Source organism: Biomphalaria glabrata, chromosome 4, assembly GCF_947242115.1.
Source record: "Biomphalaria glabrata chromosome 4, xgBioGlab47.1, whole genome shotgun sequence".
Lineage (NCBI taxonomy): Eukaryota > Metazoa > Mollusca > Gastropoda > Planorbidae > Biomphalaria > Biomphalaria glabrata.
Window position 1 is genome coordinate 54,245,678 of NC_074714.1, and position 15,483 is coordinate 54,261,160.

A 15,483-nucleotide genomic window follows, 5' to 3' on the forward strand; every position below is an offset into this window, starting at 1 on the left:
GCACATAGTTTTTGTTTACAAAGAAGTTATTTCAAGTTTTACAAGTTCACCTAACGGTTTAGTTGTTTACCAGCAGTTTGGTGCTACAAGTCAATAACCGTCAACAAACACAGATGCAGATTGATTCTCGATGGGTGCATAAAGCAAATTCCAAAAATACAAATAAATGAAACCTAGCTCGAAGAGGACGAACACTTAGAATGACAAAGTTTTTTAACACGCAGACTTGAAACTTTGTGACAGCATCAACAACCTCAAAAGTATAGTGAGAGTGAAAGTTTCCAGAAAAAAAAAATATGAGCCTCGCTAACACTACGCCTATGGACGAGCCATACCAGCCAAGGAGCTATCAAAGCTTAGAGAGTTGAGTTGCTAGCACTAAAGTAGGTCACCATGTGTCCACTACTGACCACTAATGGTGCTAAGTGGACAAAGTCCTGGACACAGAAAGAGACCAACAAAAGTGACCCGAAATGCGCGGCTAGGCAAAGTGGCGTAGTTAGACCATTGAGCAACAAGCCTCTAATTAGCTAAGAGTGAAGACGTATTAATTAAGACCTGTAAGCAGTGGCGTCACTCAATTTTATTCTCGTAAAAGGGAGGGGTGCAGGCTGTCACAGTCTTAGTTGACATTGCATGATCTAAAGTTCACGTCATGTTAAGAGTTTAAAAGACACGTGGAATTCCTGATGTAGAAAACAGGAAGTAGAATGAATAAAGTTAGACTTAGAGGTCAGTCAGTCAAGTCAAGCAGACAAGTGAAGTCAAGTTAGAAGTCAAGTGTTATGCTTTGGACCGAGTGGTCAAGTAATATTTTAGTCCGGGATGGACAGTAGCGACTTAGAAAAGTCTGTAGTAATTTCAGTTAGAAAGTAACTTGTGGGCAGTTGTTGCCAGTGGTCATTTGAGACATGTATTAGTTGATCTATATTTCTGCACAGTGTTACCCGCTGAGATGCGGACGTGATTGATTAGTAACTGACATATATTGGATACTTTTGATACCGCTGTTATGTGGATAGGATTGTTATTATTTCTTGACTTGTAGCACTAACAAGGAGTGCTGTGTATTATTATTGTTATTATTATAGTAAAATAAACTTCATGTTGTCTGCTGAACGGACTTGAGTCAGTCGTATAGTGTTTGTCTTGTCACGTGTCTAGAGTACTTCAGGAAGCAAGAACTCAGTATTACACCATTCAACGTTCATTGACACAGGGTGGGTATTAATTTTTTTTTTTCCAATTGCTCTTATAAAGCGCATCTTTCATGCAATAGACTGCCCAGTCCAATCTCCTCTAAGGACCTATGGGAGGAAGGAGTGTCTGGTTTTCTGTGCTGTGTTTGCTAGCAAATATAACCACAATCGTGATTCGAACTCCTCGGCCACATATCTCACATGACCCATCATAAAGTGAAAGAATCAAAGTCTCTTTAAAAATGGCAGTCCCTACTTACTAAAAGAAATAGGTTATTAATGTATGCACTGTCATTACTAGTACAGGAAATAGGCTTAATTATGTGATGTATATAAGTGTTGTGGACGGTCTTTGGCTTGTGGCACTACACTGCTGGTAGACAACTAAACCGTTGTAGGCGTATTATGTCTTAACTTGTCAAACTTGAAAATAGCTCAAAAAACTTCTTTGTAAACAAAACTAAATATAATATTTATTACAATATTAACAAATTTCAACTTGAGATGAAATGCAATAAATCTAGACTTTGTTAATATTATAAACTGGTATTCTGAACAAAAACTAACTCACTACAATAACACGTCTTTTTACTATTTAGTCTGGCGTTCTGGAGTCGTCTTCCCTATCTAAGACCTCTGACAACAATGCCGTTTATCTTTCGTCATCCGCAACCAATCGCTAACCTCTTCCCGCTGTCACCATAGAAACACACACACACTCCATAACAGTAATATAGTCTACTTGAGTCTATCATTAGAAAGGTGATGGTAACAAGAGAAACACGAACGTGAGGTGTTCAACGCTATATTTCCCATTCGTTCGGATTAATAAAATTATCTCCAAAGCTGTCCCATTATTCTAACGTTGAGATAAATGACAAGCGAATATAGCCTATCAGTTGGTAAAGATTTTCTGGGTGAATGGGTTGTTAGATCGAAATGTAAAACGCGTCATTGGTTTCTCAGACACGGGAGTACAAAATAGTGATGTCATCAAACGAAAAGGGCAGGGGAAAAATGAGGGGCGGGTGGGGGCGAGAAATGTATGGTGAAAGGAGTGAGTAGATCTGTGTAGTTTTGAGAGCAAGTTCTGGGTTTAGATCGATGACCGACGCCTGTAGCAGGAACACGGGAAACTAGTGTTAGAGACCTTTAGGATGGAAGCGTGACTCGCGTGAAAGTATGGCCTGGTGGAAATTCACGCGCTGAAAATCACGAGATTGGGGGGAGGGGGAGGAGAATGCTTTTGTCAGCAATAAAGAAAGGAAGATGTCTAGAATCAATGTTTTGATCTTTAGATGAACTGGCAACTCGAGAACAAGGTTTGTGTTTTGTTTTTTCTCACATCGTTAATTTGTTTTTATTCTAGAGATCTTCCACTTGAACTAAAACACACAATTCTAATTGGAGTGCGCGCGCGCGCGCGCGTGTGTGTGTGTGTGTGTGTGTGTGTGCGCGCGCGTGTGTGTGTGTGTGTGTGTGTGTGGGTGGTACAGCTATAGCTTACGTTCTGTTAACGTCTTTACAAAACACTCACGAACACAGCCAGAGAAAGAAAGAGAAAAAAAGAGAGAAAGAGAGAAAGTGAGCGAGAGAGAGAGAGAGGGAGAGAAAGGGAGAAAGGAGAGAAAGAGAGGGAGAAAGAAAGAAAGTGAGAGAGAGAGAGAAAGTGATAGAGAGAGAAAGAGAGGGAAAAAAAGAAAGAGAGAGAGAGAGGAGGAGAGAAAGAAGGAGAAAGTGATAGAAAAAGAGAGGGGAAAAGAGAGAGAGAGAAAGAAAGAGAGAGAGAAAGAGAAAAAGAAAGAGAGCCTCCGTTCAATCATAATGTTATCTTAACTTGTAGATAAAGAAATTTGAGCTTTCGATGAAGTTTGTGGTGAGAAGTCTTAAGGAGACTTGCAAAAGGATCTATCTGTGTGGAAACAAAGCACAAGAAAAAAATGAAAAATTACGATATGTTTGATTTCAACCAAATCAATTCTACACGCCAGTGGACTTACACAAGAGAAATCTATAAGAGCAATAAAGTTATAGAGTCTATCAGTTGGTCTCTGTGTGAGTGTGGAATGCGGGGGGTGGGGGGGGGAAGTGAGACTGACTTTAGATTGGTGTGTCGTGTCAAAGTCTGTTTCCTTCATTCATTGTGTAGTTAATTACATTTTTTAAAAGTTATTATTTAAAAAAAAAAAGAAGACCCACTTCAACTCTCGGATCCTACCACTAGAATCAAATCAGTTGTAAGCATGAGAAAGTAGAGCAATTAACACTCAAACATTTCTACTCACAAGATTCCATCTGACTTTGAAATACAAGAAAATGATAAGACTGGAACAGTAAGTTGTATCGAAACAAAACTCGCTGATCTTGTTATAGACACTCTTCTCAAAGTGAGATCAAATAAAACCGCACACTCAAGCGCGGTCAATGGCACGGAGGCGCGGTGGCTGAGCTGTGAAGCGCTTGGCTTCCGAACCGGGGGGGTCCCGTGTTCGAATCCTGGTGAAGACTGGAATTTTTAACTTCGGGATCATTGGGCGCCTCTGGGTACCTGCCATAAGTTGGGGAAAAGTAAAGGCGGTTGGCCGTTGTGCTGGCCACACGACACCCTCGTAAGCCGTAGACCACAAGGTCTGAAAAGGGGAACTTAATCAATGGCACAACATCTATATAGCAGTTAAAATGATGGACTGCGAGTTGATTAATTCATACAGAGATTTGCGGGGACAGAAAATGATACACACACCACCCACAACTGTAAGCATGTCCAATACTGACGCAATCAGCCCTCCATATTACATCATTGGTGGCAAATATTTCCGAAGTGACGTGACGGCCGAGTGGTGAAGCGGTTGGCTTTCAGAACCAAGGGGGTCTAGGGTTCGAATTGCAATGAAGGCTGGGATTTAAACTCGGGAATTTTAGGACGACCCTGAGTCCCCCCCCCCTTCTCCCACTCTCATGGGTACCTGACTTGAATTGGGGAAGTACCGTAATAAATGTGGTTAGTCGTTGTACAGACTAAATGAAATCCTCGTTAACCGTTGCCCATAGAAACATATGAGCTTATATACAAGTAAAGTAAAGTAAAGTTTCCCCTTTCAGACCTTACGATCTATAGGACAGATGATGTTAAGGTCACTGCTTCTTTGGCCAATGGTTAACGAGCAGGGTGTCATGTGACCAGCGCAAAGAGCGACCGCCTTTACTTCCCCAGCTAAAGTCAGGTACCCATTAGAGTAAGGGTGGACCCTAAAAAATCCCGAAATTCAAAATCCCAGTCTTCACTGATATTCGAACCCAGGACCCCAGGTTCGGAAGCCAAGCGCTTAACCACTAAGCCACCTCGCACGCCGAGAGCTTAATATAATCTACGCTTAAGGCCTAAAAGGGGTAATTCCTTTTAACTTTTCGAAACTGAAGTCAGGGTCTTAACAAAATAGTGAAAAAATAAAGAGTTCTCCAAATGGGCAACAGATTAAAATCAATAAACAACACTTGAATCAGACAGGCCGAGCGAGCCACCTTTCCACGCTAACACACACGCGCACCAGCACAATGTAAACACTTCTCTGGGAATCACCTTTGCTGTCGAAACACATGGACGCCACGTCAAGTTTCGTTAAGATTCCAAGGAATGAGCTGATAACATGTTCACAGAGAATCTAATATTAAAACGTCTACAGAACGAGAATACTGTGTAGACTCTCGGCCAGTGAGAGTGTTCGCTAGGTGAGTTTGTGTAGAGATGTATCTATCTGTGCAGAATGTGAGTAGATGTGTGTGTAGGTAATTGTGTGTGTGTATCTATATTTCAGAATAAATCCCCCACTTCAATGAATGGTTCAACAAAACATAACTTGTACACTGCAACTTGCACAATATATAAGGACACAGCCGACACTGACTTAGGAAATACAATGACTTCAAGAAAGTAAATACAAGAAAATGTCTGCATTCATCCTTGTCACTGACAGCACCGCCCTCTCGTGAGTAGCTGCCGAGATGGAGACACTGGAAGCGTACGTGAGCGGGGCCTTGTCTCGGGGGACACCGTGTGTGTGTGTGGGGGGGGGGACTGTCACCGTTGCTGGCTCATTCCACCACAACTGAATGACTCCAGTGCCCACGCTGTGACACTGCAATCCTGTTGATACACGCGTAGGCTGTATAAAAACAGTCACTGTTCTAGACGGTAGAGTGGATGATAGAATTTAAAACCTTTTTCAAACGTAGTTTCACTGGCGCTGACTTTAACCTTATTGTGGAGCATGGATTTACTCTCTACCCTGCTTTACAATAAAATCAATTCATAGCTCCTCCTTCGTGGTCGAAGATGAGCACATTTCTCATTTCCTATAAACTCGAAGATGACTGTAAAGTCCAATTCTCGCTCTAAAAAGCCAGGCCGCATATGTGGCATGGGTAGGTTTGGTCAGTTGCAGATAGGCCTGCTCCTTCTCTCAGCTTTTTTGTTGGTTCGGCGCTCTTTCACCATGGCCACTCTTCTTGCTTCATATCTCGAGACTCCGAGACTCACAGCTTCACGCCATGAGGAGCGATCGAGAGCTGGTGCTTCCTAGCCGTGAATGTCAATATCAGACTCCTTGGAGGAGCTTTTTCTATTACATAATGTAATCATTACACATTTTTTACCATGATCTATATGGAAGCCTTAGATGACCTTAACATCATCTCCACTACAGACCCTATAGTTTGAAAGGGGGAACTTAACTTTTTTTTTTACTAGTCTTAGTCTAGAGATAAGATAAAAAAAAACACCCTGGGCAGCATCGGCTCGAAGTTGACACAGTCACAAAGTCTGAACAAGAAAATGTGAATGTTTCTATCACGTCAGTACCAGACAAAGTATCAATATACGTAGCGTAGAGACGATAGCTATCTACCTGGTGTAAGTCTATATCCGGATCTTGCTTTTATTTCTACCTTCTCTTGTTTGATTGCAACTCGACTGCGCATCTCCCTGGTCGACCTATCTCCCTGGTCGACATTGAACTCTTCATTCACAGGTAGAGAGATCACGGGGGTTAAAAGTCCGCGTGAGTTACAGGCCCAGCAGGTGGAGGAGAACCACGCTGGCCCCCTTCGCTTTAGGAAGTCAACACACCCCCAGGTTGTCATAACACTAGGAGAAGCCTGTCCACTTAACAAGCCCACGTGCAGAATCTCACCCCCACCCCACTGCACATAATTACATGCCAAAAAGTTGCTTTAATAAGCTTGCAACGTTTAATGTCATCGTGAAATAATCAAGTCCAGTGGTTCCCAAACTTTTTCCGTAACGGAACACTTCGCACAAAGCGAAACACTTTGCTCATTTTTTTCGTGAAATTAATTCGCGTGGTGAGCTACTAGTTAATTATTCCAGCAGTTCGTTGGAACACCTATTTAGGCCTTGCGGAACACTAGGGATCCGCGTAACACAGTTTGGGAAACACTGATCTAGCTTTTATCACTGGTTACGGCCCATGACGTATGTGTCGGAAATTTGTTTGACCCCCCGGGGCACCACGGTACTCCACGTTTCAAAATTGTAGCTCAAAATGGAACGCATATCAGTGGAACCTCGGCGAGTGAACGCCTTCGAAAGTAACACACTAAAATTTCGTAAAAAACAATTTGCACCGGTTACCGAAAAACAAAATTCAGCTACTGAACAGGTACGAGCCCAGATTTTTATAATGTCACATGTTTTCATGGAGGGAGATTGTAGCCCTTCCTACTAACACCTTCATCTCCCTACGCCATCACAACATCGCAGTCAAAACGGACACGTTTCCTCTATTGGCTTTAGTTCCTATAGAGAAAATTATTTCGGATACCGGACTTACTTTCCAGAACGATGTGTGTTCGTTAGCCAAGGTTTCGTTGTATTTTTAATTGTTGTCCACCTAGTTGTACTTTACGCTGTCATCTGGGGCACGGTGTCGTGATCAAATCTTTCCAAACGCCACTACTCAAACTCATAAGGTAATTTTAGCTCTTTTTCATGCAAGCCGTTGACCGTACCGTTATCAGTGTGAAAGGTGTTTCCAGCTTCTAATCATCATGTTCCAACCAAGTTTGTGTTACCGCAGGTGGCTCGGTCTCCCTCCCGGCTTTCCTCCTGGTGGAGTTAGCCCAGACATCGGATGGACGTTTAGAGGGGGGGGGGAGACAAGAAGCCTTGTTTCTCCAAACATACCGTCAGGGCTGTTATCGATCAGCTCGATTAACTCCCCTGGCGTGTCGTCACTACGAACAAGTAACTCCTGTACAGCCCTCCTCCGCCTCTAACAACCCCCCCCCCGTTTCCTCCGAGATCATGTCCTGTGCGAGGAATGCCAGGAAGAAGGAAATTGGTCAACGTGGAACCTTTAAAAAGCTGAGACACTGACCTTTAAGGTCAGACATTTCGCTTTTCTGTGTCTGGATTGACATTTAATGAAACGGGAGGAACAATAGATGGGGGGTCAATAAGTGTGAGCATGTTGTTTACAGTGACAATAGAGAGTCGACTGAAAGAGAATTGGGGTATATTCTTCCCTCACTCATGATTCAGGGAGAGAGAGAGAGAGAGAGAGGGGGGGGGGCGGGTAAGAGAGACAGAGAGAGACAGAGAGAGGGGGGAAGAGAGCTAGCAAGAAAAAGAAAGAGTGAATAAAATAAAACAAGAAAGAGAAAGGAAAGAAAAGAGAGATTGAATATAAGACAGAAAAAGAAAAGAAAAAGAGAAAAATAAAAAGAGAGGAAAAAGAGAGCAAGAAAAAAAAAGAGAGCAAGGAAGAGAACTCAAAAGAGAAAGAAAGAAACCTAGGTGTGTTCTTTACTTTGCTATAAGGCAGTGTTTAGAAAGAAACCAAGGTGTGTTCTTTACTTTGCTATAAGGCAGTGTTTAGAGAGAAACCAAGGTGTGTTCTTTACTTTGCTATAAGGCAGTGTTTAGAAAGAAACCTAGGTGTGTTCTTTACTTTGCCATAAGGCAGTGTTTAGAGAGAAACCAAGGTGTGTTCTTTACTTTGCTATAAGGCAGTGTTTAGAAAGAAACCAAGGTGTGTTCTTTACTTTGCCATAAGGCAGTGTTTAGAAAGAAACCAAGGTGTGTTCTTTACTTTGCTATAAGGCAGTGTTTAGAAAGAAACCTAGGTGTGTTCTTTACTTTGCTATAAGGCAGTGTTTAGAAAGAAACCTAGGTGTGTTCTTTACTTTGCTATAAGGCAGTGTTTAGAGAGAAACCAAGGTGTGTTCTTTACTTTGCTATAAGGCAGTGTTTAGAAAGAAACCTAGGTGTGTTCTTTACTTTGCTATAAGGCAGTGTTTAGAAAGAAACCAAGGTGTGTTCTTTACTTTGCTATAAGGCAGTGTTTAGAAAGAAACCTAGGTGTGTTCTTTACTTTGCTATAAGGCAGTGTTTAGAAAGAAACCTAGGTGTGTTCTTTACTTTGCTATAAGGCAGTGTTTAGAAAGAAACCAAGGTGTGTTCTTTACTTTGCTATAAGGCAGTGTTTAGAAAGAAACCTAGGTGTGTTCTTTACTTTGCTATAAGGCAGTGTTTAGAAAGAAACCTAGGTGTGTTCTTTACTTTGCTATAAGGCAGTGTTTAGAAAGAAACCAAGGTGTGTTCTTTACTTTGCTATAAGGCAGTGTTTAGAAAGAAACCTAGGTGTGATCTTTACTTTGCTATAAGGCAGTGTTTAGAAAGAAACCAAGGTGTGTTCTTTACTTTGCTATAAGGCAGTGTTTCCCAAAGGACAAAGTTTGGGGAACAGTACCATAAGGTACAAACACACACAAAACATAGACTCTGTCGCGTCTTTAATTAATTCATAAATGAACAAATAGAATGTAAACTGTTCACAAAGCCCAATCCTTCCAGTACTTGCTATTTCCAGCTATCGTGTCCATCGCTAGAGGATTTTATATAAACGTCCAAGTGCCGAAACATTTAAGAATGTGTTCTCTTCACCTAACGACCGCGCGGTGACAAAACCGCGTGTGTGATTCAACAAGTGGCTTGGGAAACACAAGACGAACAATGATTCAAGCAAGGAACTGGAGAGACTACTCCCCCCATCGGTTCACAGTCATCAATAATTTAGCCTGGCCATCATTAAAAATATCATTTCTCTCTCTCTCTCTCCCTCCCCCCTCTCTCTCTTTCTCCCCCTCTTCCTCCCTCTCTCTCTCCCCCTCCCTCGCCCCCCCTCTCTCTCTGTCCCTCTCCCTCCATTTCTCTCCCCCTCTCTCTCTCTCTCACTCAGAATGTTCAATTTACTATTACAAAGCTCTGTTAGCAGATTCTTTGAAAACTTGCATACATCTGTAATAAAATCTCCATTTTCGTCAAGGAGAGAGAGACCGGCTTAAATGTAAAACAACTATTAATAAAGTGGTAAGTTGGATCGCACAGTTGTGGTCAGCCGGGAAACCAAACATTGTTTCAACAGTACAAAATATATGTAAAATGTTTGTAAAATGTTTTACATGTTTCGGATGTTCCTTCAGAGTTGAAGATAGTTTACTTCCTAGTCCAAACCGCCCGCAGGACGACGGGGGATGGGAGCGGGCAGGATGTGAACCCTCGACCATCGATAAATCCGAACGACAGTCCAGCGCGCAAACCGCACGACCAGGCAGCCATCCTAGTGTGCAGATTGAGTTCGGCTGTCAGGATGTTTTATTCAACGTGCCAAGAACACGAAAAGTTACCACAAAAACAAATCTCTATAAGGTTTATATTTCGAGGGACCAATATATATTTCGAGGGACCAATATATATTTCGAGGGACCAATATATATTTCGAGGGACCAATATATATTTCGAGGGACCATTATGTATTTCAAGGGACCATTATGTATTTCGAGGGACCAATATATATTTCGAGGGACCAATATATATTTTGTGGGACCAATATATATTTCGAGGGACCAATATTTATTTCGAGGGACCAATATATATTTTGTGGGACCAATATATATTTTCGAGGGACCAATATATATTTCGAGGGACCAATATATATTTCGAGGGACCAACACAGTCATTTTAGATGAAAAAAAAACTAAATGAGAGAGATATATACATCTCGTTATATATTACAGACGTCCAACAGACATGGGTAGATTGATGGATAGGGTAGATTATAGATACAAATATACATATAGATAGATAATGTATGAAAGTTAAGTAGGTTGATAACTAAACAAATCCATTTCTAAAATATTATTTTTCAAGTAAATTTGAAAGTAAATGAAGTGAGTCTTATCAACTTTTAAGAAATGATAAGTAACTCGATAATTTCATTTTGTGTCACAAGCTTATTGTGTCACTCAATGGACAGGTTTCGTCAAAAGAAGGGGCAGATAAAGCCACGGGAACACAGCATCAATGAACGGGCCTGTCATTGAAAGAAACACTATCCAAGGCAAAAGACAGATAGGAATGGAGAAAGACGGTCAACAGATCTTGAGTGGTGCCCCAACGGTTCAACCGACTAAGGGATGGACGAAGGCATGGATACACAATACACAATACAAGTTGAGGTCAAGATTAACTCTTTCTCTCCGCAATTACTTTCCTCGTTCCAATAGTATTATTTATTTTGCCCATTTGTATTCCACTCTCCTGCTCAGATGAAATTTCAATAACATTTTTGTTTGTTAACAGAAAATGTTATATTTGGTATCGAATTATAGGAGAATGCGTGCTCATTTTTTACACAACACAAATTAAAGTTTATAAAAAAAAAAAAATCCATTAAGTTAAATAGATTCAAATCGCAAATCAGGGGAGAGAAAGAGGTAAGAACAACTCAGACGAGGTCTAGTGTGAAACAATTCACTTACCAAATTCACTGTCAGAACGTCTGCGGCCTGTACGCTGGCACGTTGAATAAAACATCCTGACAGCCGGACTCACTCTGCACACTAGGACTCTCTCCAGGAGGCATGAAACTATTTGGTCATAAACTAACTTCTCCACATATTTCTCCCCAGATTTTTTTCAAAAACATTTGGCAGCTTTGAAAAAAAAAAAAAAAGGTCACTCCACGGCTGGCTACTAATAAACAGACGAAATCACGTGACAAAATTTTGACAGGCACTCATTAATAAGAAACTAACAAGCAGAGACTATTTTAATTGCCAGACGCGTGCACTCGAAGAAATGCTGTTGGAATCATGGCATCCGGACGCGGTGTTTTCGTAAGTAAAAATATGCGCTCGTTGGGGGAGACACTGTACGTAAGTGCAACCATGTACGGACACCAAATATCAACATGTAAAGATTTAGTAGTATAAGTGTTCTTTGCAAAATCAGTTCTGTAAACCTGATACAACAGTATGTCTAGTACACTCCCTAAACAGAAATATCACCAAGGCTTGCGACTAAATGCTCCCAATGTCAAGAAAACAGTAACACACAATTTAAAAAAGCGTTCTTGTTGTCAATGGAACTAGAGATCACACAGACTAGATGTAAACCAAACTGAATGCCTTTACATTTCAAACAAGATACCACAAGTGATCGATTTCTATTTCACTTGTCCGATAATCAATAGCGGGAATCCATTTGCCTTCCAAAACACTTACTTATCATAATAAACAGACGATCACTTTTTAAAAACATCGAGTCACTTTATCTAAGAAACGAAACAAACCAAACAATTATCTTTTTTGTTTTCCCCTCAAGTTCTAAATTGTTCCGTTCCTGAAAACCGGAGTGAGAGACGAGGAAATGAAAGAGCCAGAGGTCAAAGGTTGAGCGGTGACACACGGTACGTATGAGTAATAACTGGAGGCGCGCGACTAGGTCACACTAATCAATGGCGTAAGCCTGGGGTGGGCGGGGAATCGTCATGGGCGTACGCCACCAAGCGGGGAGACTGTTAAACAATTATTTACAAGTGTAATGAACTTGGGGGGGTATTATATGTATTTCTTTTTAATCTGTAGGACTTGTAAGATGTTTTATAATTAATAAGGTGGAACAGTACCAGGAAAAAGAAGAAGAGGCAGACAGAGAAATTGCGGGGAAGACAACATAAAAGAATGGACGGGCCTGCCGTTGAAAAAAAAAATTATATCCAAGTCAAAACACGGGAATGGAGAAAGACGGTCCACAGATCTTATGTGGTGCCCCAACGGTTCAACCGACTAAGGAACAGACGAAGGCGAAAAAAACAACACCAGTTTAGGCCAAACGTTAAGTTAGATGAAACGCATCGAGATTAAGAAAAAACATTTTTTTTGGCAACTTCATGGAGGAACCTGGACAGCTGATCTCTAAAACGGCTCTAACGATCTTCCTATAAAATTAACAGTGGGTGTATATCGCCGAGAAAAGAATTACTAGCTCGTTGGCCACACGGGGAGAGCTCTGGTTTGAACGTTATCATTTTTCAAGTAAAAAAAAAAAAAAAAAAATTAAATTTGGCTAAAATAAATTTAAATTTGGCTACAAATTGGAGAAAAATATTTTTAAAAGGCGTATTCAGCCGTAGTGTATCGAGTTATTTATTAAACGAAAAGCTGTTTAATGTTTATCGACGGACTATCTAGGCTTTGTTTTATACTTTTACGTAAATCTAAAATAAACAAAGTCTAGATTGTAGATCTAGAAATAAAACTAGAACTAAAGAGCTCTAAATCAGAAGTCTAGCTCTAGATGTCTATACAATGAAAGTATCTATAAATGACATGCTCAATAATCCAATGCCCGCTGGCCTAAAAGGTAGCATCGTTCGTACAAGGAGCAGACGATGTCAGAATCAAGCGTTCGATACCTGGTTTGAACTTAAAAAGAAATTAATTACTTTTTTTTTTAAGTTGTATAAATAAGGTATTGTCATTTTATAAAATGTAATTTTAAAATGTTTTTCTTTTTAAAATGAGCCCCTTCTTTATGGAGCTGATACTAGTCAATGTTTATTATTGTATTTACCTCTTTCAATGCTTCGTTATTACAGGGCGTCTTCCCATTGAGCTTTGCACAATCAAATTCTTCTATTAAACAGCCCAGCTAATGATTGTACAAAGGTCTGTGAACTGGAACTTCTATACAAGACGGTGCGCGTGTAAATCTTATCTTATCTTATATAATACAGACGTTACTTCAAAAAAGAAGATGATTACGTCCTACGCGTCATGCATTCAGTCATGCATGTTAACCAATGACTTAAATTCTGTCAAGTCACTGGTTTTCCTGGCTAGCTCAGGCAACCCATTCCATGCTCTAATAGCACTAGGGAAGAAGGGGCTTTTGTACAAATTTGTCCTAGCATATGGGACGAGGAATGTGCCTTTATCTTTGTGTCTTTCAGAGTATTTTATTAGATTTTGTTTTTGTATTTCAAGATTATGGTTCAGTGTTTTATGTATGATTGCTACTTTAATTTGAGTCTTCTGTCCTGAAGGCTTTCTAAATTTAGTGATTTTACTAAAGGTGTTACTCTAGTCAAATATGAATATTCGTTTGTTATGAATCTCACCGCTCTATTTTGTGTCTGTTCCAGTTTCTTAATGTTTTCTTGAGTTGAGGGGTCCCAAACGGAGGATGCATATTCTATTATTGGCCTAACCAAGGTTAAATAACATTTTAGTTTTATGTTCTTATTTGATTTATAGAAATTTCTTTTAATAAATCCTAATGCTTTGTTTGATTTTTTTTTTTAGTTTCATCAATATGTGGATTCCATGTCAGTTTATCATTTATTATATTTCATTTATAGTAGGCCTACATCTATTTATGAGCTCAACTTCTTACAGAATACAAAGAAACATCGGCGTTGTATTAACTCTTTCCTAATTAACTCTACCATCGTTGATTTGACACTACTAGATTAAAATTAATGTTTGGTTTTATAAACTTTAATTTGTGTGCTATAAAAAGAGCACGCATTCTCCTATAATTCTATGCCAAAAGTAACGTCTTCTGATTACAAACAAAACAAAATGTTATTGAAGTTTCAACAGAACAAGGTAGAATGTATTACTGCGAAGAACGAACAATTCGGTCCGAACATGGAAACAGTTACGGAGATAAAGAGTTAACACAGCTACTAGAGATGTTGAGTCTATCCCTACGACTGCTGATGAAAACAAAGATGTGAGGATGAAGGACAAAGATGTGAGGAAAACAAAGATGTGAGGATGAAGGACAAAGATGTGAGGAAAACAAAGATGTGAGGATGAAGGACAAAGATGTGAGGAAAACAAAGATGTGAGGATGAAGGACAAAGATGTGAGGAAAACAAAGATGTGAGGATGAAAGACAAAGATGTGAGGAAAACAAAGATGTGAGGATGAAGGACAAAGATGTGAGGAAAACAAAGAAGTGAGGAAAACAAAGATGTGAGGATGAAGGACAAAGATGTGAGGAAAACAAAGATGTGAGGATGAAGGACAAAGATGTGAGGAAAACAAAGATGTGAGGATGAAGGACAAAGATGTGAGGAAAACAAAGATGTGAGGATGAAGGACAAAGATGTGAGGAAAACAAAGATGTGAGGATGAAAGACAAAGATGTGAGGAAAACAAAGATGTGAGGATGAAGGACAAAGATGTGAGGAAAACAAAGAAGTGAGGAAAACAAAGATGTGAGGATGAAGGACAAAGATGTGAGGAAAACAAAGATGTGAGGATGAAGGACAAAGATGTGAGGAAAACAAAGATGTGAGGATGAAGGACAAAGATGAAGTTTAATGTTAGTTCGTTATCGGCAATCTCACTCCCTCCCTTTTATTGTACTTTGCATGTTCACTAGTTTTCTATTACTTTTAAAGGACGTGATAACTGGAGGATTCCTTAACTCAATATGATGACATCTTTAAAGCTACAAGACGGACCCGGTCACAAACGTCAAGTCTTGGTGTCAACGACCTGGTTTCACACCGACCTGACGTGACATTGGTGTCAATTATAACCCGTGTCAAACACTCACACGGGCCCGAGAAAAGAATGTATTCACACACGCACATCACAGCAGACACACACACACAAAGGCACAAGTTCCGTCACGTCCAGAAACAGTAGGAACCTTCCCCAAAAAAGTCGTAAGGAGATTTATTTGTCGTGATCTAAGAGACCTTCCGTAGGATTAGAGTCCGTCTTCTGAAGTGTTGTTTTACAAGACAAGAGTGGTCAACTGAGACCTGTTTCACAGCATTGGCATTGAGATCAAAGTGAACCGCTGTTCCTGTTGCTATGGTACAACTTCAGTTATACACTCCTAGTGAGTCCCGTTCACGAATCAAATGTCCCTTTACGAACTAACAAAGTTTTTAATGTACAC

The 15,483-nt window shown here is 40.3% G+C and overlaps 1 protein-coding gene across 11 annotated transcripts in view; it reads right to left on the reverse strand.

Annotated features, from left to right (window-relative positions):
- Positions 1–15,483, reverse strand: part of LOC106074422 (uncharacterized) — a 126,257-nt gene that overhangs the window by 26,642 nt on the left and 84,132 nt on the right. The window contains exon 1 of one of the 11 annotated variants that reach the window (XM_056025562.1): positions 11,040–11,824. The exons of 8 other annotated variants lie outside the window; for them this stretch is intronic. In XM_056025562.1, the coding sequence (XP_055881537.1) occupies positions 11,040–11,094 (55 nt within the window). In that variant the 5' untranslated portion in view covers positions 11,095–11,824. Of the gene's footprint in view, positions 1–4,779; positions 5,176–11,039; positions 11,825–15,483 lie in introns of those variants that run through there. 2 more of the 11 variants (XM_056025559.1, XM_056025564.1) reach the window with 2 other exon arrangements.